Consider the following 23,934-nt stretch of genomic DNA (forward strand, 5'->3'; position numbering starts at 1 on the left):
ATACAAAATACTTTTTCCATCAACTATTGAAAACATAAAAATTGCCATACTTTTAGTGACAGTGTACCTGAGAAGTTGGATCAACAAGTCCCAGAAGGGCTCTACGAGCATTCCCAGGTCCCAGAAAACGACTGACCAGTGAAGTCCAGCCAAGAGAAAACTGGAATTCAATGTTTTCCTGGAAATCCGCACATATATTGTTGCAATTCAGATCATAACTGAGATCAAACTTGTGATATGGTAGCAGTTCATTGACCTGATTCTGAACACTTAATGGAAGCAAAGACTTGAAATTCCCTGGAAAATATATAGATTCTGATCAATATTTTGTTCCTTAGTTCAGCACTAACTTAATAGAGAAAGTAAAACTAGCATTATTGGGACAGCCATTCATTACATTACTGACTTTCAATAGCTCTGAACACTTAATATTTTGCACATCATTTAAAATCAAGTATGTTTGCTCGATGCTGTGTTTTCCAAAAACCATGCATTTCTTTTGGTAATTCTGGACGAAAGTATCAAGAAAATTCTGGTCTATCTTCTTGTCTCATCACATATCATCAATACCTGTGTGATTGCGTGTAAGCTTTTGAGAACATACTGGACATACCAAATCAGAAGCTGTGGATGAACCATGAGATTCACACTCTGCTGAGGGGTAGATCGGTGGTGTTTAAGATGTGATCCTGAACTCTATAATAAGCCCAGGTGTGACCTATGGAAGGCTATCTTAAAAGCAAAAACTGAATTCCTTGTGAAGTTAGAGATGGAATCGAATACATGTCAGCATTTACAGACTATGAGGAGCTAAACGGGGTAAGAAAGATCAGCTGGTTGAACGGTATCGCAACAACAACCTTGTACTCAGTGTCACTAAGACCAAGGAAATGATTGTGGACTTCAGGAACAGGAAGTTGCGAGAACACACACCAGTCCTCATTGAGGGGTCAGCAGTGGAAACAGTGAGCAGCTTCAAGTTCCTGGGTATCAACATTTCTGAGAACCTATCCTGAGCCCAACATATTGATGTAATTATGAAGAAGGCGCAGCAGCAGCTATATTTCATTAGAACTTTGAGGAGGTTTAGTATGTCACCGAAGATTTTAAGCAAATTTCTACAGATGTACCTGGACTAATTGCATCACCATCTAGTATGGAGGTGCTAATTTATTGCATTAGCATTAGAAAAAAATTGCCAAGGGTTATGAACTCAAGTAGCTCCATCCTGAGCACTATAGGGTAGGCAGCTGTCGATCCCAGGGGTCATAGGTTTGCACCTCTGGTGGACTGTGTCCTCTCCAGAGAGCAAGCCTGGGTGGGAAGATTTGAAGAACCAGCTGTTGCCCATGCAGCAGGATCCCCCTCTCCATGTCATTCATGTAGTCCAAGGGAAGGACAAGTGCTAATACAGCTTGGCACCAGTGTCATCACAGAGGTTGCCAGAGTGAAGTTGGAAACATCAAACTGCCTTAGGGACCCCGGCTCCGGATTTCTTCCTTGGGGTTTATGATATGGTCGCAAGGCAGTGGAGGTTTAAAATCAGAGTTTCCCTTCTCCTAGGCGGGCTGCCGTCCAAGGCTGACAAGCCCCACCTGCCCGAAGCAAATGGTTTTGAGGTGCCAGTGGTCCGCCTTTGCCCGTTCTCGTCAGTAGAAACAGTTCTGCTGGGTCTAGTAGCTAAGCCATACATGAAGGCCATGGGTTGGACTTGCTTGTCAGAGGCTGTTAGAGACGCACACCATTTGGAGCACTTTATAGGTAGTGGGAGCTTATCCCCACTCCGGCAATGACAACCTTAGGAATACATGGGCACTAACCTTCCCACCATTGAGGACATCTTTAGAAGGCAATGCCTCAAGAAGATGGCATCCATCATTAATGACTCTCACCATTCAGGATATGCCCTCTTCTCATTACTACCATTAGGGAAGAGATACAAGAGGCTAAAGACATTTTAGAAACAGCTTCTTCCCCTTTGCCAATAGATTTCTGAACAGTCCATGAACCTGTTAACACCATCTCACTATTTTGTTCTCTTTTTGCACTAATTTTTTAAATTTCCTATTGTAACATATAACAATTTTTCTTGTGTACTGCAGTGTACTGCTTCCACAAAACAACAAGTTTCACAACATATGACAGTGATATTAAACCTGATTCGAATTCTGCTTTTATTTTTAGATCATGCTTAGGGTATCAATCTACATCGATTACATCTTCCCAAGTTCTTGGACAAGTCAGAGATTATTTGAATCATTAAGTATTTGCTTTAAGCACCAAAAGAGTTTCTGTGTAAAGATATTCTTTATATTTGTATCTTCCTCTGTTTTTTATATCCATTCATTGTATTAAATATCTTACCTCATCCATGCTATAATACTTCTGTTTGCTAAAATCAACCTCAAACTCTTTCATTACCTTCTTCCTCTGATTAAAATTCAGGTTCCATTGAAGTACAATTAGAAATTTAAATACATTTTTCCAATGTTTAATACAGTCATAGTGATGTCCTTGTTTCTACATTCCTAGACATGCAAGTTATGAGTGGAACACAGAGCAAACAAAATGAAACTCTTTATCCAGGTTCCCATGAACTAACTCTTAAATACAAGATGTTATTCAATGTGAGTGTGAAAATTAGTAGCAACTTAACATAGGAAAGTTAATCATTGATATATTGACTAGGAAAGTGAGCCAAGGATTACTTTAGTATATGCATCTAATGAAAGACTGAAAGGCTCCAAATTAAACTAACAGAGGTCATGTAAATTATAAAGTTAAACTATTGTTACGGTATTCAAATTACATTTCTGGGCAGGAGGTCAGGCTGCATCTATGGAGGGGAATAAGTAGACAATGTTTCAGGCCGAGACTTTTCATCAGGACTGGAAGGAAGGGGAAAGAAGATAGAATAAGAAAGTGAGGAGAGGGGCTATGTATAGTTTCTTTTCCCATAAAAATTTCAATTTTATTTCTTTTTTTCCTGTAAACGTCTGCATGAAAATGAATCTCTAGGTAGTATAAGGTAACATGTATATATACTTTGATATTAAATTTACTTTGAGCTTTAAACTACTCAGTACTCCAACCAATAAAGACAAGCATGTCACACGCCTTCTTTACCACCCTACCTCACTTGCATAGTTACTTCCAGGGAAAAATGTTCTTAAACTCCAAAAAGCCATTAAAACATTGTGGGTTTTCCTCCAGGGGCTCCCCACTGAAAAGATGAGCTGGTAGATTAACCAGCTACCGTTAATTACCCTTTAATGTAGGTTAATGTCAGAGAATTGCAAAGGGATTGAGGGGCAGGCGTGGGAGAATAAATTGCAGAAGAAACAAAGGAGGGAAATGGGACTATTGAGATTGCTCCCCTAGGACTACATGGATCTGATGGGTGGAATAGCCTCTTTTCATGTCAGTATCAGAAGATAACATTGCTACTAATAAGAAGAAAATTTAATAGATCTTTTTTTATTTACTTGGAGATACAAGGCCCTTCTGGCCCTTTAAGCCACACCAACCAGCAAGCACTGACAACCCTTATTTCATCATGGGACAATTTACAGTGACCAATTAACCTACCCAGTATGTCTGTGGGAGGAAACTAGATTACCCGGAGAAACCCCATGTATTCCACAGGGAGAATGTACTGAAACTCCTTACAGAGGATGCTGGGAATGAAACCTGAACCTTGCTATAATAGCGTTGCACTAACTGCTACGCTACTGTAGTGCCCAATCAAGCAGTATCTGTCAAGAGACAGGTTAATGACCATTCACCAGTTCCAACTGAAGTTCATCAAATTTGAGAATTTAACTGACTTTCTCTCTGTAGGTGTTTCCTGAACTGCTGAATATTCGTAGTTATTTTCTGTTTTGAATCTGCAGTATTTAGCTTTTGTTAACCTTGCTGGATATTGATTGATCATTGCCTGTTAACTGCAAGATCATAATCCAAAGATTCTTTGGGATTGTTTTTGGAGCAATGAACTGATATTAGCATTTGTTTGCCACTGATCATAACTGAGGTACATTACTTGTGAAAATAGCACAATAGCAGTGCTCCCTCTGTTGCTGAAAAATTATTACTGCAATGTTTAATTTCCTTAGAAATTTAAGGATTTTATGCTTTCACTGAAGGCAAGAGCAGGTGGAACTTGGCTACAATTTCTCCGGGCTTTATTAATCTGGATTTCCTAATTCCAAAGTATGAAGAATTCAAAATCAGAATCCGATAGATTGATTAGTATTTCATCTCTGCAGGTTGAACCTGAACACCAAAACACAAAGTATGCACTATTTAGAAATGACTGATGCACATCATTTGTAAATTTTTTTGGTTGATTTTTGAGTTTATTTAGAGGGGTTGCATTCATTCCCTGAATTATCTATCATGGATTTGAAGATGATTGACAACTACTCAAATGGATAGGTCTCATTTCAAGTCAGAAATCAAACACACCAAAAGGTTCTGCTATTTCATTCAAAAACTTAACTCTGTCATCCTTTGATGAACAAACCTATCATTTGAAGTTGTGCTGTCTGTAAAGATGCATGGACCGCACTGGAACAACGGTCAGCCAAGTTCCTCCCTAATCCATCTTCAATATGCTTATAAAGATCCTGTAAATTAATAGGATAATTTAGTACAATGAATAACTACATAAGCATTATTTTATAAGATACTAGATAATCAAATTTTTGATCTTTTCCGAATCATTTTTATTAACCTGGAATATATGGATAGAGGAGCGGAGTTAATGACATTAATGATTGTATTCGATGTAATATATTAGCCCAGCCTTGTTTTGTTTTGTTTAGATCAGTTTTTGGTTTAGTTTAGTTTTTTTTCTTAAGTTTTTTTTTTACTTTGGGTTTTTTTCCTCGTGATATTTCTTTCATTTTTCTTTTTATCATGGTTAACTATATCAAGAGTTTGGGAGGTCTATTATACTTGTATTATCTGTAGTTTTTACTTGCATATGTCAATTACCAATAATGTAATCCCAATCTTTTTGTATTAGTACTGTTATGTTTATGAACTTGAAAATTAATAAAAAAATTATAAAAGGAAAGGCATTTTTGCTTACATTTTTATAAAACTTTAAGACTGAAGGAGAAGAATGAAAGTCTCCATGAAATTCATCAACCAATACAGAAAGGCGGCAGATTTCATCTGTCATTGCAGCTGAAACCTGAAAAAACAATTTTGTTAAAAAGGTTGAACGGTTTCCAAATAAGCTCATCATTATTACTGAGAATACTGTCAAAAATAATTTAAACGAGAAATTTTATTGGCATTCCCAAGACCACAAATGTCTTATGATGAGGAATACTGAATGTTAATATCCCAACACATTTTAATACACCCTCTTTAGATGTCATACAATAACATTTCCTCAGTGAACTCAGAGTCAAAAACGAATATGGGGGCTAGGGCCCTAGTAAGTCAAAAGAGCTCAGCAACATTATCAAGAATGTTTAATGCCAAACTATTGGGGAGGTGGGGGAAGAAGAAATTTACAGATTCTCACCTTAGCTCCTACTTCTTTTGTCACCAGTTTTATTTTTTTCTTACAATCCTCTGACAGGAAAATCAATTGATTATGCACAAACTCCAGTTGATCCAGGTGATTCTCTCGTTCCTCCAATGAACGCACTCTGACAGCAGAAATGGTTTGTTTATTTATTTCGAGGTACAGTGTGAAATAGACCTCCCCCCACACTCCCCTCGGTCCTTGGAACCGCGACGACCAGCAACCCGCAATAACCATTGCTTTAATCCTAACCTAATCATGGGATAATTTACAATGACCAATTAACCTACAGGACTAACAGGTACGTACGTCTTCGGACTGTGGGAAGAAACTGGAGAACCCGGAGAAAACCACACATTCCATGGGGAGGACGTACAGACTCCTTACTCTGACACACAAGTTGTAATAGCGTTGCGCTAACAGCTATGCTACCAATTCTTTTCCCTCTATGTTTAGCTGTCAATTATGATCATATTTTTGGAAAATATTCTCGTTCAATTCACATGGACTGTTTCAAATTACTGCCACAATAAGCTGTTTCCTCTCAATTTTAGGAAACCTTTCAACTATGCAATCTTACAAAATTATGATTAACTAGCATTGCTGTCACTTTTGATAACAGATTGATCCTTCACTACACAATGGTATGCAATACTTCGTGCTGAACAATAATACTGGTGTACTAATTTTGAGATAAAGCTTTCATCATGTAGCCATTATCAATAAGGCTACCTTTTCCAAGATGCCTTTCTTTATACATTCCTGATGCAGTAGGCCATATCATAAAGCACAACTTACACTAAAGAAAACTTCAGTGTACTTAAGCATCCCAGTCCACTACATTAGAGCTTTTCATAGGTAAAATCTGATATTGAGTCTCAAATGAAAAATGACTAGAATCTCAATCAAAATTATGAGACTTAAGCAACATATTGGAGGGGAAAGAAAAAGGTACAGAGGGAATTGCAATTCTTAAAACCAAAGACAATTATCAATGAAGCAGCAATTTAAAACAAAATTGTGGAGTTGCTCAAACTGTTCAATTTAGAAGATGCAAATATCTCAAATTAGTCATAGTCATACTTTATTGATCCCGAGGGAAATTGGTTTTTGTTACAGCTGCACCATAAATAATAGTAATAAAACCATAAATAGTTAAATAGTAATATGTAAATTATGCCAGGAAATAAGTCCAGGACCAGCCTATTGGCTCAGGGTGTCTGACCCTCCAAGGGAGGAATTGTAAAGTTTGATGGCCACAGGCAGGAATGACTTCCTATGACGCTCTGTGTTGCATCTCGGTGGAATGAGTCTCTGGTTGAATGTACTCCTGTGCCCAACCAGTACATTATGTAGTGGATGGGAGACATTGTCCAAGACGGCATGCAACTTGGACAGCATCCTCTTTTCAGACACCACTGTCAGAGTCCAGTTCCATCCCCACAACATCACTGGCCTTATGAATGAGTTTGTTGATTCTGTTGGTGTCTGCTACCCTCAGCTTGCTGCCCCAGCACACAACAGCAAACATGATCGCATTAGAAGGAAATAGTTACCAGGATAAGAAGTGTTAATGTCATGGAATGACTTTAAAGGAAGGAAAAGAATGTTAAAATCATCACATTGCCAGATTGGGAGTCAATATAGCTCTGAATTAGAACTAGCATGTGGTATGGAAGTAGGGACACTCATGAGATAAGCATTAGAATAGTCACACTGAGGTAATAAAGACCAGGATGATAAATTTTTAAAAATATACCAAATGGAAAGCAGCAATCATACAATACCTCACAAACTCTGGAATCAGTTTCCTTTTATTGTGCCTGCAGACACATCAGAGCACAAAGCAAGGAAAGAAGAGATATCGATTTTATGCCAAATCCCCCAATTCTTTTGCACTTACATGGATTTCTAGGGTAATCCCACAGGAATGGGCAAAGAATTCTGCCTGGAATAGCAGAATGTTAGGATAAGGACAGGAGCAGAATTAGGCCACTCAGTCCCTCGAGACTGTGCTACTATTCATTTGATCTGCTCCAGGCCTCATTTCCTCTTCTGTCCCATTTCCCCATTGTCATCAATTCCCTAGATCTTCCAAAATTGTATCCATTTCTTTTTGCACATGTCTCCAATGATCTCTGGGTGGAAAACTCCAGTTTAAATTAAAGTGTATTTGAACAACTTCACACAGAGGGCAAATCACCACCCTCTGCGGGAAGTTGTTCCAATATACTTCAGTTTAAATAACACCCCCTTTCTAATCTTGTAACTACATTCCCTTATTTTAGATTCTATCACATCCCCTTATCTACTCTCTCACGCCCTCTCAAATCTTAGATGTTTTAACATCACCACCTTACAGTCATTTATACAAAGAATATAGATCTAGTTTCTTTAACTGCTCATGATGGGATAATCCTGTCCATCCAGGGAATTAACCCAATGTCAGTACTTCCTTTCTTCAATAAGAGGGACCAAAACTGCATAGTACTTGAGACATGGCCTCATCACTAGGTACCCAATGCAATTGTAATAATACTTTCCTGTTGCAACATATACAATATGCCGGAAGAACTCAGCAAATCAAGCAGCATCTAAGGATGTGAACAAAGTCGACGTTTCAGGCCCTTCTTCAGGACTGGAAAGAAAGGGGGAAGACACCAGGATAAAAAGGTGGGAAGAGTGGAAGGAGATGAAGCTAGATGGGTGGGAAAGGTAAGGGCTGGAGAAGAAGGAATGTGATAGGAGACGAGAGTGGACCAAGGGAGAAAGGGAAGAAGGAGGGGTACCAGAGGGAGGTGATAGGCAGGTGAGAAGAGGTAAGAGTAGAAAATAGAAGAGGGAAAGGGGAGGGATTTTTTTTCTCTGTAAGAGAAATCTGACAAATCTGTTGGAAACATTTGAGGAAATAACACGCAGGATAGACAAAGAATTGGTGGAGATTGTATACTCGAATTTTCAAAAGGCCTTTGCAAGGTGCCACATGAGGCTGCTTAACAAGATAAGAATCCATGGTATTACAGGAAAGATACTAACACTGGCTGAATGGCAGGAGGCAAAGAGTGGTAATAAAGGGATCCTTTCCTGATTGGCTGCTGGTGACTAGTGGTATTTTGTAGGGGTCAGTGTTGGGATGACTACTTATTGTATGTTAGTGATTTGGATGATGGAATTCATGGCTTTGTGGGCAAGTTTGCAGATGATACAAAGATGGATGGAGGACCAGATAGTTTTGAGGAAGCAGGGAGGCTACAGAAGGACGTAAGACAGTTTAGGAGAATGGGCAAAGAAGTGGCAAATGGAATACAGTGTCGGGAAGTGTATGGTCATGCACTATGGTAGAAGGAATAAAAGCATAGACTATTTTCTAAATGGGGAGAAAGTTCAAAGATCTAAGTGCAAAGGGACTTGGAATTCCTAAAGTTTAACTTGCAGGTTGAGTCTGTGTGATGAAGGCAAATGTAATGTTAGCATTCATTTTGAGAAGACTAGAATGAAAAAGTAGTGCTGAAGCTTTATAAGGCACCGGTGAGGTCTCAAAGAAGGCTCATGAGAATGATTCTGCGAAATAAAAGGCTTATTGTTTGAGGAACAATTGATGGCTCTGGGTCTTTACTCGCTGGAAGTTAGTAGAACGAGGGAGAATTTCATTGAAACTTATCGAATGTTGAAAGGCCTATAACGAGTGGAGGTGGAGAGGATATTTCCTATGGTGGGGAGTCTTGGACCAGAGGGCACAGCTTCAGAACAGAGGGACATCCATTTAGAATGGAGATGAAGGTGAACCTGTGGAATTTGTTGTCACAGATTGCTGTGGAGGCCAGGTCAATGGGTGTATTTAAGGTGGAGGTTGATAGGTTCTTGGTTGGACAGGGTATGAAAAATTAAGGGGAGAAAGCAGAATAGGGTTGTGAAGGAAATGAATCAGCCATGGTGAAACAGTGGACCAGACTTGATTGGCTGAAAGGCCTAATTCTGCTCCCAAGTCTTATGGTCTTAAATCAATGTTTATGCCTTTAGGTTGTAGGCTACCCAGACGGGATATAAGGTATTACTCCTCCACTCTGAGAATGACCACATCGTGGCAAAAGAGGAGGCCATGGACTGATGTGTTTGAACGGCAATGGAGATTGGAATTAAAACGGTTGGCCACTGGGAAATTCCATTTTTGGTGGATGGAGCGGAGGTGCTCAACAAAGCAGAACTCCAATTTACATTGGATGTCACAAAGTAGGGGAGGCTACATCAGGAGCGCTAGATACAAAAAATGACTCCAAAAGATTCGCAGGTGAAGTGTTGTCTCACTTGGAAGGACTGTTTGGGGCCCTAAATGGTTGCAAGGAAGGAAGTAAATGGGCAGGTGTAGCATTTCTGACAATTGCAGGGATATACTTTCCAGTTTTTAAACTCTAACCCTCTTGTAATAAACACTTACAAGCCATTTACCTTTCACTTGCTGTGTCTGTCATCAAATTTTATCATTTCGATAATGGTCTGTCTTTCAAGTCTACTAATCAAAATGCATGACCTAATGCTTTCCACACATAAAGCCCCATTTCTTTATGTTTTCATGCACTCAGTCTATCTTTATCCTACTATATAGTCCACATTTTCTCACAAAAGGGCCTTACATCCCTTTTTGCATATTATTTTCATGATAATTGATGCAAGTGTTGTTATAACGTATCCTTCATTACTTCCAAGTCCCTTCCTGCTTGGGAGTCATATAAACCTGCAGATTGGAGGGCAGAGACTAAAATTCCTCATCTAATTATTTTCCATCACAACCTTTTCTGTTACCAACCAATTTGTATTGAAGGCTATTATTTTTATTGAGCAATAAAATCGTAAGGGCATAGATGGGGTGAATGCACACTATCTTTTTCCCCAAACACTGGAGAAATCAAGAACTAGAGGACCAGGTTTTGAGTGAGGGAGAGATTTAAAAGTTACCCAAGAGGCAACATTTTCAACCAGAAGGTTGTCAGTATATGGAATGAGCTGCTGTAGGGAGCAGTAAGGCAAATACATTAACAACACTGAAAAGGAATTTCAGCAGGTACATGGATGGGAGAGGTTTAAAATAATATGGACCACGCACTGGAAAAAAAATGGGACTAGCATAGATGGGAATCTTTGTCAGCAGCGACCAGTTATTTGACTATATAAAGAGCTGAGGTGATGGCCATTATTTTGCTATAGATTTCAGAGTGCTGAAAAAGGGTTCCATCGTTGTTGCTAGCATTCTCTTATTCCAAAGCTTTCCTATGCTGGTGAAATATCTAGTGTATGGTGATGACTGACACTCAGAAAAGAAAGAATGGTTTGGCATGAGTTGATAGGCAAAATAACCTCCTTCTGAAACAATTCAATGAGTTTAATTCCATAAACTGAAGAACTCAACGGCCAAAGACAATATTTGCATTATGGCTATTGTTACAACACAAAAAATAACCGATTTAGTAGATGCATATCATTGCATTCTATCCATGCTTGGATTAGCAGGTCAAGTGAAGGGGCAGGAAGAATGACCTATGAAAATGAAATTTATTTTAGGGCTTCGTCAAATTTAATTTTACCCAAACAATTAGGGATTCACTTCAGCATCACTTATTCAAATCCCAGATAATGAAAAAGCTCCCCAAACTAATGCCTTGTAATGTAAATCCAGACTCTGGGAGCTTTTCTTACCTTTTGTCTGCTGCAACCACATTGATGGAGTCCATGATGTTTTTCACAGTGTCTATGATCTGTTTAGCTCTGATTGTGTGTTGCTCAAATTTTGTTTTCACTGCTGAATGCGAGATACACTCCTGCGAGGTCCAAGCAGGAACACATTACTGTGAACTTCATATTGCTTACATTGGACAATTATAAAGATATGCTGAGATACAGACTTGCTGCTGATTCTAAACAAAATGCACAGAAGCATCAACAGAACAAACATTAAATAAAAGTTAAATCAAACAAAAATGCAAAAAAAAAACAGCAGCAAGGCAGTGCCTTAGGCCAAATATTTGCATTCACAGTAATGTGTTTAAAAGAAAATCACATACTGCATAAAAATAATGTTTATGGTAAGTAAATGCAATGAAAACTATGTCCAACATACTTGCCAATAATGATTAAATTATGTTTCCTCATACAGGGTGTGGTACTCATTGTGGAAGCAGGAGTAGGCACCTGTAACTGCTGATATGTTCTAGCTGGGACAATTAATATGAACTTCATTATCTATAAAACACATACTTTCTCTTTTTGTTCCTGTTGTCATGTTTAGCACACTTTTCTCATTATTGTTTGCATTTCAAATGTGATACAATGACATCAAGTTTCAGCTACAAAATCTGACTACAGGATGGCTTTTTAACCAGTGTGAGAACATTCAGTTTGCTTCACCAACATCTTCAGAACTTTGCTTTCATACATTTTAAAGGAAGGTTTAGTCATTCTTTGCAAATTCTTACCAGTTATTTTCTTTTTCCTTTACTTTCCTTTGTACTATTTCTGAACCTCCCCTTCTGCTTTCAAACTGGTGGCAGTTGCACTTCAAAAATACTTATGATTATTGCATTAGAAAAATCCAAGTCCAAAATTGCTTCACACATTTGTAATCCAATTGGTTTAATTATTCACAACCATTACACCCTGGATGTACTATCAATGGGATTCAATTGAAGAATGTATTAATGAAAGCTTCACTTGAATATTGTCTATGCACCAAAATTTTACATCCGCTTTCTTTCTACTTGACAAGAACTTAACATGGGATGTCAGTCTTCTTAAGAAATCCCCTCAGGATCAAGGGTGTTTTGCTTCCACACATTCTTTTGGAGCTTATAGGTAACTTAAGCGACCAATGTGAAAAGCACATATTTTCCCACAGATGGCACAGGAGGTGCCCAACAGTGAAGGCAGCTGAATAGTTTGATAAGATAGGTTCTTATTTGCCTTTAACACTGGTTTTCTGTGTGCTCCCCATACATAGACTCTAGGTTATCAGTATCATTTCAAATATACCTTCTCCATCATGAAAAGCCATGAGCCAAAAATTCCCATCAGATGATGAGGATCATCTTTTTCTATGAGCCCTTTAAAAAAGTTCTTCAATCTTTTTGCCTGTTCACCTTGTAATCTCTTCTCATGACAAAGATTAAACTAGTTTCTGTTTAAGAATTTTATGTTGGGTAAGTGAACAACATAGTTTGGCAATAGAATGAATAAATGTAAAGTTGGCCGGGAAAAGAATGCTGACACTTATCCTTCCAGTGGATTTAGTGGATTCATTGTTGGTGGTACCTTTCCAGCGTCTTGCAGGATCTGCCACTGGTAGTTCATGTATTAGAAACATACAGAATAGCAAGGACCATTGCTGTCTGGTAGACTAAGAGGTGTGTGCCAGGTTTAAGTTGCTGATTGCCAAAATTCAAACATAGCTGTCCTCAGTCAGCCAAAGACTGTGTTGATGGTCTGCTGAACTTCATTCATTAATATCATCAGGATAGCTATTGGTAGCTGGCCACATTTCCATGTTGGCCATCCAACCTAAACAAGTGGCTAGGAACAACATCCCCCAGTCCTTCAGCAGCAGGAACATGGCAGGAGCATGACACGGCATGATGTTCACTGGGTGGAAATGTACCCAGTAGATCAGGGCCACGTACACAACTGAAATGCATTGGGAAGAGGCCCAGATGTGTAGCCAGTGCACAGACAAGAATGGGACCAGATGGATAATGGTATACAACTGCTCAATGTATTCATTTGATCTTTCAACTATTTAGAATTTGCTACTTTTTCCTGCTAGAATAGCAAAGACAGAAATATAGTCAAATGGCACTGGAACTTCTACATCAAGAACTATACTTATTTTTGGAAAGTCTAACAGATATAAACTAGCCATATTTCTGCCCATTCCTAACCATTTCAGAAACCGTAATTATCGATTTGCTCCTAGTACAAAGAAGTGATACTGGAAGTCAAACACGCTTTTCCAATGTAATTTTTGAGAGAAAACATAAGGATGAAAATAAGATCAACAGAAAGCATAATGGAATTTCTCAGAGCACCTCATCGAAGCAGATCTAGACTTCAGCAATGAATACAAAATGTTGACTAGTAAGTTACACACACTGTTAAAGAACAGCTATAGGAAAGAAGAAAATTCTCAAAGAGAAACTGAGATATGGTTAGTTAAGATAGCAATCAACAATTTCTATAAATTTTAGAAAACAATGGAAATTGTAGAAACTGTACTTCTATTTTAAGATCAACATGCTAGATTTCAATTCAGAACTTCTAGAGCACAATCCTGAATAAGCTGTTTAAAATAGAATATGAGCTTAGCACATGGAACAACTGAACACCCACATTTCCCTATGTCACAGTCATTTTCAAAAATACTTGCAAAATGAGAAAAGCTACCAAGTATAACTTTTATTCATGTCAAACAGCAACATAGCATTGCTTGCATTAACAAGACACCAAAGAAATTTATAATATTGTTGCAAATATGCATGACATTCACTACTTTGCTGAGAGACAACAATGGAAGCTGCACAATTAATGCAACATAGGGAACTGTGGGCATTCAATTATTTGGTTATATGCCAAGTTCATCTTCTAATTTAGAACAGTTTTATTCAGAATTGTGTTTTAGAAATTCTGAATTGAAATCTAGAAATTCTTCTCCTGGCCACTGGTAAACAGTGCTTTGCAGGCATATGGTTGTTTAACTCCATTTTTATAACTTGCCTATACTATTTTCTGAATACTTTGAGCCACCAGTGGTCCTTTTAAGTGTTTATGTGGAAGTATAGCCTCTGTTACACAAGGGTTTTTCTTAAAATTATAGTTAGGACCCTTGTATGTACATTTAATGGGATCTGGCAAATAACCGTGAACAGTGAAGCTTAAAGGAACTGCCATGACTAAAGAAATAGGGTACAATAGCAGTTAGAGTCAACAGAAACAGTGCATTTTCACTTCACCCCTCAAGTTTTTCTAATATTTAATTAGGCAGTGCCTGGGTTGCATCTAAAACTCACTTACTATTTGCAAAAACTCATAACTGTGGAAAATAATAATGATCATGGAGTAGCAACATAATGAAAATCATAATTACAATCATTGTTGAGACAAGGACAACCAATGGACGATTCTTGAACTGGCAGATGAATGGTTTCTTCCATGAAGAAGTTTGGATAAGTACATGGTTGGCAAGGGTATGAAGGGCTATGGTCCAGGTGCAGGTCGGTGGGACTAGGCAGAATAATATTTGGCGCAAACTAGATGAGCCAAGGGCCTGTTTCTGTGCTGTAGCTCTCTATGACTCAATGCTAAGTGAATGTATGAGTTTTTAAAAAAAAAAATAAAATACAGGCAGTGCTTCCTTAATGTCGCTATTGAGCTCTTCAAAACTGTGATGCCAACTGAAATCAAGTGATGTGGTTCCTTTTTCAAGCCAAGACCAGGGAACAAGTGGCTGGAGAGGGTTTGGATGGGGTGGTTTAGGCATCTGAGAGTCATAGGGCAGTTTAAGGACTGAAGAATAGAAGGTAATGTTACCTTCTAATGTTACAAGTTTATAGTCTGCTGCTGACTTGTAAAGACTTAAGAGCTCACAACAATAATTGAGTTGATGGATACCATTAAATGAGAGATACCAAGCCTCATTTGGTAATACCATGTGATTAACTGTAAATGAAACAGACAATTTCCTGTACATCAAAGTCTGTTGATGAAACAAAGCCCAAAGATATATTAATTGAGAGTTGGTAATAAATTCCATATAGACATAAAAGTGCATGGAACTGCACATAAGCTGGCAAGATAATGCATCCATAGGAGATGGAAGTACTGTTTAAGCACAAAAGCATAGAAGCCAGTTAAGTAAAGGAACTAAGGGACTCTGCTTAAAATTTAGTTGAGGTAGTCAAAAAAAGTAGCAGAATACTTCATTTAATCACAAATGTTACAAGGTAAATTTTAAGTATCTTGAGGAATACATAAAAATCTTTTGCATCAGGTTCCACAAAAGGAACAGAAAGCACCTAATTGTTCCTTCTATTGAAGGTAATTTAAAAAAATACAAAAAACAGCCAAATAGTCTGCAACAGCATAAGTTGATGACTACTAGGCATTACAGAGGTTTATGGTCCCATGTTCTGACATTAAAAGCAATTGAAGTATACTTGTGGCTAACTCTGCCCACAATTTTTGCCTTCTTCTTGCCCAATATGGTATATAGACATAGGTTATCTGTTTACATTCAAACCTGCTTATGTTCTCATTACTTCTACTCAAAAGCAAACTATAGTCATGTCTGTCAATAGTATTAATTATACTAAAGCTACAACTCAAGCCTTGAGGAAACAATATCCACTTCATAATGGAAGCACAATTTAAGGAGCTCCAAAGTTATTAAAATCAAGTTCCTAGTACTAAATATTTCAAAACAAACATGTACCTATGATTTATTTTTCAAATTGTTCATAAATAGCTTCATTTTGCAAACAAACCAGAAAGAAATGAAATCTTTAAACAAATTATTAATTTTTGAGGCAAAATTTTAAAGACAGCTACCTACTGCATACCTCAAACTGGCGCTCAAAGTTTTGAAATTCAAAAAGTCTAGCCTGGAATCCATCTGCTAGTGCACCACCTGAAAGTTAAATACCACCAAAAATTTTTTATTATACAAGGATGAAGTGATATAAGAAAATCATGATTATATTTATAATTATAAAAGTGACTCTTAAAAAACATTTAGATATGCGCATGAACAGGTAAATGGCGGGGGGGGGGGTGGAATTCATATCGCAAGAAGGCATATCGGAATAGTTTAATCTGCCTTCACGGTTGGCACGGGTGTCATGATCTGTTGGGCCTATTCCAGTGCCATGATGTTCTACGCTCTCTAAGTATTGATTGTTAAGTTAACAGGCAAGGACACTTTCCAAAAGAATTAATTCCAAATTTGTTATCAATCAAGGCAAATCGCGTATAGTATAATGACAGAAAAACTGGTAACGCATAGCATTAATTTAATACCCTCAGCACAGAGTCACTTAAATTCAAAAGTAATGTACGATTTTGTGATTTACATATCTCTATATGTCAGTCAGTTACTCAACCTAAAAAAAATGTGTTTGAGTTTTCTGTGTGGGCTATTTCATGACAAATTAAGGACAGCAATTTGGAATAGGCCATTTAATTACCCTTTGGGGAACCACAGTAGCATATTGCAGTGGAGACTTACACTGTACCACCTTACCACACTTACCACCTTCTGGCATCCCTTGAGCTTTATGAATTCTGGCATTTACAGCCTCCTTGGCAGAAATAAAAAATATACGATTCACAGCTTGTGTATGATCCATTACTCCAAGCTCATTAACCAAGAAGTTAATACAGCGATCAGTATGCTGCTGGCGCACCTAAATTATAAACAAAACACAGATTTGTACATCAGCAAAGTTAACAGATTAGGTAGTTTTCTATTTTCTCATATAGTCTGTTATCACAACAATAAAGCAATAAAGCTGTATGGCCATTCAATTTAGCATTTAAGCATGATTATTAACATTTAATTAAGACATGATCATTCATTCAATAACAAATTATAATGTACTGTCCAATTGCAACTTACTTCATCCATGTATTCTGGCTCAGAAGCAGAAGCATCCCAACGATTATTCAGGATAAAAATATTTGGCTTGGAAAGTCGCTCATTAACTTTATGAAAAAAATGTTTTTCCTGAAAGTGACATAACTAAATTGTTAGAAATATTTTGAATATCCAAAGTTTACAATAATTTTTAAAATTCTAATTTTGAAAACATTTAAAACTGATAATGTTATACGACATAACATTCTGCTATCACATCAATTTGCAGGGGTTTTTTCTGTGAACAGTGAATAAAAGGCATGGAGTGGGATCAAGCTGATATGTAGCCAAGAGCTCTATAAGGAAGTACTGACTAGCTGCAATACATGACAGTCATTTGAGCCTTCATGTTGCTGCTGCAAAAAGTATTAAGTCCATGGAGATCAGTTCTGCCAGGTGCACTGAGGACAGGGTCTATCAGAATCACAATCAGGTTTAATATCACTGGTATATGTTGTGAAATTAATTGTCTTGCAGCAGCACACTGCATAATAAAAACTAAATTACAGTAAGAAATACATGCAAATTAAATAAGTAATGCAAAACGATCAAAAACAAGAGCAATAAATAGTAAGGTAGTGTTAATGGGTTCTTTGTCCATGGCAGAGAGGAAGAGATGTTCCTGAAATTTTTGAGTGTGTGTCTTTGGACTCCTGTACCTCCTCCTTGACGGTAGCAATGAGAAAAGGGCATGTCTTGCGTGATGGGGGTCCTTAATAATGGATGCTGTCTTTTTGAGGCACCACCTTTTGAAGGTGTCCTGGATGCTGGGAAGGATATTGCCAATGATGGAGCTGGCTGAGCTTACAATATTTTGCAGCTTTTGCTGATCCTATACAGTGGCCTCTCCATAGCAGATCATGATGCAAACAGTTAGAATACTCTCCAGGGTACATCTGTAGAAATTTGTGACAGTCTTAGGTGACATATCAAGTCTCCTCAAACTCCTAATGAAATATAGTCGCTGCCTTTGTAATTGTATCTCTTTGATGGATCTTCAGAGATGTTGACACCCAGGAATTGGAAACTGCTCATCCTTTCCACTGCTGACCCCTCGACGAGGACTGGTGTGTGTTCTCTCCACCTTCTCTTCCTGAAGTCCACGATCAATTCCTTGGTCTTACAGATGTTGAGTGCAAGGTTATTGTTGCCACCACCCAACCAGCAAATCTTCAAGGGCTCTTCATCTCATGTTTTTGATATTTGTTCTTTTTTTTTTGTATTTGCAAAGTTTGTTGTCTTCTGCATTATGGTTGTTTGCCCATTCTGTCAGGCGCTGTCGGAATCTATTATATTTCTTGGGTTTCCTGAGTATGCCCACAAGAAAACGAATCTCAGGGTTGTATTTGGTGACCTATGTGTACTTTGATAATAAATTTACTTTGAATTTTGATCTATCCAGCTCCAGTATGCCTCCTCATCACTATCTGAAACTCTGCCAACAATAGTTGAGTCATCAGCAAATTCATAGATGATATTAAAACTGTGCCTAGCAATGCAGTCACAGGTGTAGAGAGAGTGGAGCAGTGGACTAAGCACACAACCTTGAGATGCGCCAGTGTTGACTGTCAGTGAGGAGGAAATGGTATTTCTGATTTGAACTGAATGTGGTCTCCCAGTGAGGAAATCAATGATCCAGTTGCAGAGGGAGGTACATAGGGACATGTTTTGGAGTTTCTTGATTAGAACCGAGAGTATGATTGTGTTAATACTGAAGTGCAATAAACAGCAGCCTGACGAAGGTATTGCTATTGTGCTGGTGATCCAAGACCAAGTGGACAGTTAGTGATATTGCATTCCCTGTAGACGTATTGTGGCAATAGGCAAATTGCAGAGGGTCCAGGTCCTTGCTTAGACTAGCCTCTCAAAGCACTTCATCACCATAGATGTGAGTGCAATTGGGTGAAAGTCATTGAGGCAACTCACCCTATTCTTCTTGGGTACTTGTATGATAGTTGCCCTTTTGAAGCAGGTGATAACCTATGTCAGCAGTGAGATTGAAAATATCCTTGAATACTCCTCCCATTTGGTTGGCACATGCTTTCAGTACCCTACCAGGCCTGACACCTTGCAAAAGTTCACCATCCAGAAAGATGTTATGACGTTGGCCTTTGAAACAGAGATCACTGGGTCATCAGATGCTGTAGGGATTCATACAGATGCAGTTTTATTCTCCCTTTCAAAGCATGCATAAAAGACATTGAGCTCATCTGGGAACAAAGCATCACAGCTATTCATGGTTAGGTTTCGCCTTGTAGGAATTAATGGCCTGCAAACCAAACCAGAGTTAATGTGCATACGATTCCATCTCTCACTTCAATCGGAATTGATTTTTACTTTTAAGATAACCTTCTGTAGGTCGTACCAGGACTTCTTGTCCAGTTCTGGATCACTGGTCCTGAATGCCACAGATGTAGCCCTTAGCAGACCACGAATTTCCTGGTTCATCCACGGCTTTTGTTGGTATGTCAGGTATGTTCTTGAAGGTGCATACTCATCCACACGTCTTGATGAAGTTGGTGACAACTGTGGCATATTCATTCAGATTTGAAGACAAATCCCTGAATACCTCAACTTCAAATTCAATAGTCATTCAACCATACGTGAATATCCATGAATACAGCCAAATGAAACATCATTACTCCGGGGACAAGGTGCCAAAAAAAGTACCAACAGTCATACACAGCACAAGGCAGGCATAAGCTAGCAAGCGCATTTATCAGTAAAATAGTCACACAAAAAAGATACCCCAAGACCCCAAGTCTATGAATGCTGCAGCAGCCTGCATTCAAACACAACACAGCTGGTCTTCTATCACTCAAACACTGGGTGTGGCACTGACTCCAGCTTGGACACCATGCTACACCACCCCCAGCACTCCAGTGGAGTGCATGGAGTGCACCAACTCCAATGCCTCTCTCCTGGGCAGCTGTAAACAGGTGGCAATCAGACGAGGCCTAGTCCTCACTACAACAGAGCACACGCAGCACCCCCACCATCCGCCCTTGCTGTCTGCCAATAAATCAGTGAATCAACCTGCAGCATTCCACATTAACAATGTCCAACAGGGTCTTGTAATCACAAGAAAAGCAACTAAGACAATCACTCACTACTAAGACTGTACGGCACCTTCATGCACCCACTCATCCGATGCCTTTATGATGCAGGCAGCAGCACGGTCTACACCTAGTCCAGTTCCTGCAGTTTTTCCGCCAATGAGCAATTCGCTGATGGGGTAGACCTGTAGTTCCTTAAGTTTTAATGTCCAGCAGGGTCTTGTGATCATAAAAGTATATGTTTAAAAAAGACAACTGCACCTTTGGTTGGCCCCATAGAAGCTGCTGCCATCTTACCAGATTGTCCCTTCTATCAACTATCCTGGAAGCGCTTCTCCACCTCCCTTGGCCATACCTTCTTAGTCCTCACCACTGGTGCTGCAGTCTTTAGTCTCTGCCTGTACATCAGGGTTAGAAGTACAGTTAAGGAATTGGACTTTCCAGAGTGTGGGCGTGGGATAGCACATTAAGCATTCTTGATGGTGGCATAACAATGGTCAAGTGTCTTGGATCCTCTAGTTCCACAGGTGATATGTTAATGGTAGTTGTTCAGAGACTTCAACATGGCTTGATTGAAATTCCCTGCAATGACAGGGTAGGCATCCGGATGCACTGTTCACAGTGCTCAGCACCTCCAGAGCCTGTCTGACGTTGGCCAGAAGTGGAATTACACCGCTTTCAGGGTAACAGAAGAAAACTTCCTCAGCAGATAAAATGGTCGACACTTGACTGCTAGATGTTCCAAGTCAGGTGAGCAGGATTGAGACAGAACCCCCACATCTGTGCACCATGATGAGTTAATCATAAAACATACCCTGCCTGCTCTGCCTTTAAAAGACTCAGTTCTCTTGCTTTTGTCATTGGACTGCAGCGCTGTGTCCGAAATGGTGGGTGTGAATCATGTATCTGTGAACCCAAGTACACAGCAGTCCTTGATGTCCCTCTTGCAATGCAATCTTGCTCTGAAGTGTTCATTTTCTAGATACCGTACATTTGTCAGCAGGATAGTCGAGAGTAGGGGGAGGTGATGTCTGAGGCCTCTGAGTTTCAATCATACCTGCAGAATGGCTTGCACGCCATGCATCTGTTTTCTTAAAGAGGATCTGCACTCATGATCTGAGTCTGCAGTCTGGGGTCAACCGATTTTGAATATTGACAGATATTTATCTATAATGTACCAAGCTGAGGGGCCTGATATACATCTAGCTCCTCAGGTCTGTGTCAACCATGGATGACTAATTTATTTGATTGATTTTGCTAACTTTCTCTTAAACTAGGTGAAAGCTTATACTTAATACTTATAATTTAAACAAGTTGAACATTAATGTTTCTGTAACTTTAATTTAAATGTATTTGACTGTTTCCAAATGCCTTTGATCATTTATAAACATTGGAAAAGCCCTTCACACAACATGACCTGTTAGAAGATTATATGGTTGGGCCTTGGTTAAGATCTTGGTTCTCAGTGCAAGCAGCCAGATTACCAGTAGCGAACTACTCCACCTTATGCAACAATCAGCAAGACCAGCAGATGTTGGTAGCTAGGTTCCATGAGCCTGAACCAAGCTCAAAGTGATTCAGTCATTATTTTGAATGAAGACATCATGAAATTAAGTACCAAGCTTTATCATCTTGAATTTTTGCAATTTTCTAACAAAAAGATGTTCGGATGTGAAAATTAACTGATGTGTGGACTTCAGAGATTTGGAAATAGAACAGCAAGCCTAAGGGGCTTTTATCTGCCCCAATGTTCTTTATACGGTAGTTTTGTCCAATTTAAATCTGAATTTTGTTTATACAATTTGTAATGTTTTCAACAACCACTAAATTATATTTAATTATTCACACCTTGTACCTCTAAGAGTGTTGGAAAGAAAACAGTGGAAAATGTAAACAAATGATAATCCTTCTGATTGTCTTCAAATTGTGCCAAGAACAAAAAGCGTTCACTTACTGTTTGCATTAGTGTTGATTCAGAATTTGCAACTAACACAAAGACATCAGCGTCTAGGCAGAATTTGTCAATCCACGAATCCAACTCAGTGGTGACATCAGTACCGGGGCTACAAAAGAAAATATCAATTGATACAAATACATATAACATGCATTCAGAAATTTGTAAATTTTTGAAATGAGCATAACCAAGATTAAATAGTAATTACAGAGTATAATGTTGTGGCTCTCAATACTAACTATTATAATTAAATTTGACAGCAACTTGTGGAGGAGACACATGCATAGATATCAAAAGAAATGCAGAAATTGTAACTTCATCTTTACCAATTAACCTGTTCCAAATAAACCTCAATTTTCCACTTGGTGAGAGAGGCACAACTAAACTTTAATATTACACTAGACAACGGGGTGACCCGTTGGGGCACCCTTTGAGAGAAGGGTAATGCAGTCCGATGTGAACAGAATAAACATTAAATTTTCCTGAATGCTATTGGTGTCACTTTGCTTTGGAAACTGAAGGAGAAAACCACAGTATATTTAAGAAGAACGACACGTAGCAAAGCAAATATAACTCCTCCTCATTTAACGAAGGACACTTTTGATGGGTGTCATTTCTGATTGATCTGCCGCCCTTGTGCCTCTCGTTGTCATCCTGGAGACATGTAGTCCTTTCATCCTCCGTCTCTTCATCTCTTCGGCTGTTTGTTCTTTGTCTCTGATCCTGGAGATGTGCATTTCTCAGCTCCTTTGTGCTTCCTCTCTCCTCCATCTATGCCAGTTTTTGTCATTTTGGAGACATGCATGCCTCTCCTTCTCTCATCTTTTTTGTCCTGACTCTTTGATCCTGGAGTCGTGTGGCCCTGGCCTCAACCGATTCTGGTTCTCTCCTTCTCGCTTCCCGACGACGTCTGGCATCATCTCTTGACCATAATATCCCCCTTCTCTTTCCACGCTGCATAATTAGGCTGACCATATTTTTTTTTAACCCTAATGCTGGGTAGAAGATACGAAGCAGTAACACCAAAGCCTCCAGTATGCTGATTATTCTTGATGATGTGGTTGGCGCTGTCCTAAATGGACCTGATATAGTCACTGCTGTCCTTTGACTGCTGCAAAGGGTTTGATGGGTGTCTCGAAGTACATTGTTGCAATAAAATTTAATTATCTCTTATTGATGGGTGGCAGTTTGATCTGTCCCAATCCTGCACATGCTGATGGTGATTAACAGAATGTGACCACTCGAATAGAGCTGCCCTGCCCTTTTGCTCCGGTTGGTGTCACTGCTGTGAGCATCGTGAGTGGCTTCTGAGGCTAGCCGTGCGCATGCTTCTTGGTGTCATGTCACGGTTTCCATCATGGCTGACATCGGATCTCGGGTGAAAGCGGGGCTGTTGATTTTGGACAGTGAGCAATTTTATACTAGTCTATAAAATTGGAGGTAACCTGCTTCATTATCAACTGCATCAACTTCTCATCAAGATCTGGATAAATGAAGACGTACCAGCAGACTTTAGAGACTCAGCAATCATTACCATCCACAAAAGGAAAGGCGATCGATCCGAACGCGTAAACTATCGTGGAATTTCCCTATGAGCAACAGCAGGAAAGATCCTCACCCGCATCAGGAACAACCGGCTCAAGCCTTTAGCCGAGAAGATCCTTCCGGAGTCACAAACCAGTTTTAGACCATCACGTGGAGCAATCAACATGAT

The 23,934-nt window shown here is 39.0% G+C and overlaps 1 protein-coding gene across 2 annotated transcripts in view; it reads right to left on the reverse strand.

The window, feature by feature from the left end:
* The window catches only part of LOC140196328 (mitofusin-1-like), a 72,670-nt gene that overhangs the window by 23,839 nt on the left and 24,897 nt on the right, over nucleotides 1-23,934 (reverse strand). For both annotated transcript variants that reach the window (XM_072255325.1, XM_072255326.1), the window contains 9 exons: nucleotides 22,221-22,329; nucleotides 17,193-17,300; nucleotides 16,827-16,980; nucleotides 16,138-16,205; nucleotides 11,234-11,355; nucleotides 5,540-5,666; nucleotides 5,096-5,200; nucleotides 4,526-4,628; nucleotides 68-297 (listed from right to left, as the gene is read on the reverse strand). In XM_072255325.1, coding sequence (XP_072111426.1) covers nucleotides 68-297; nucleotides 4,526-4,628; nucleotides 5,096-5,200; nucleotides 5,540-5,666; nucleotides 11,234-11,355; nucleotides 16,138-16,205; nucleotides 16,827-16,980; nucleotides 17,193-17,300; nucleotides 22,221-22,329 — 1,126 coding nt within the window. The remainder of the gene's footprint in view (nucleotides 1-67; nucleotides 298-4,525; nucleotides 4,629-5,095; nucleotides 5,201-5,539; nucleotides 5,667-11,233; nucleotides 11,356-16,137; nucleotides 16,206-16,826; nucleotides 16,981-17,192; nucleotides 17,301-22,220; nucleotides 22,330-23,934) is intronic.

This window comes from Mobula birostris, chromosome 4, assembly GCF_030028105.1.
Source record: "Mobula birostris isolate sMobBir1 chromosome 4, sMobBir1.hap1, whole genome shotgun sequence".
Classification (NCBI taxonomy): Eukaryota; Metazoa; Chordata; class Chondrichthyes; order Myliobatiformes; family Myliobatidae; genus Mobula; species Mobula birostris.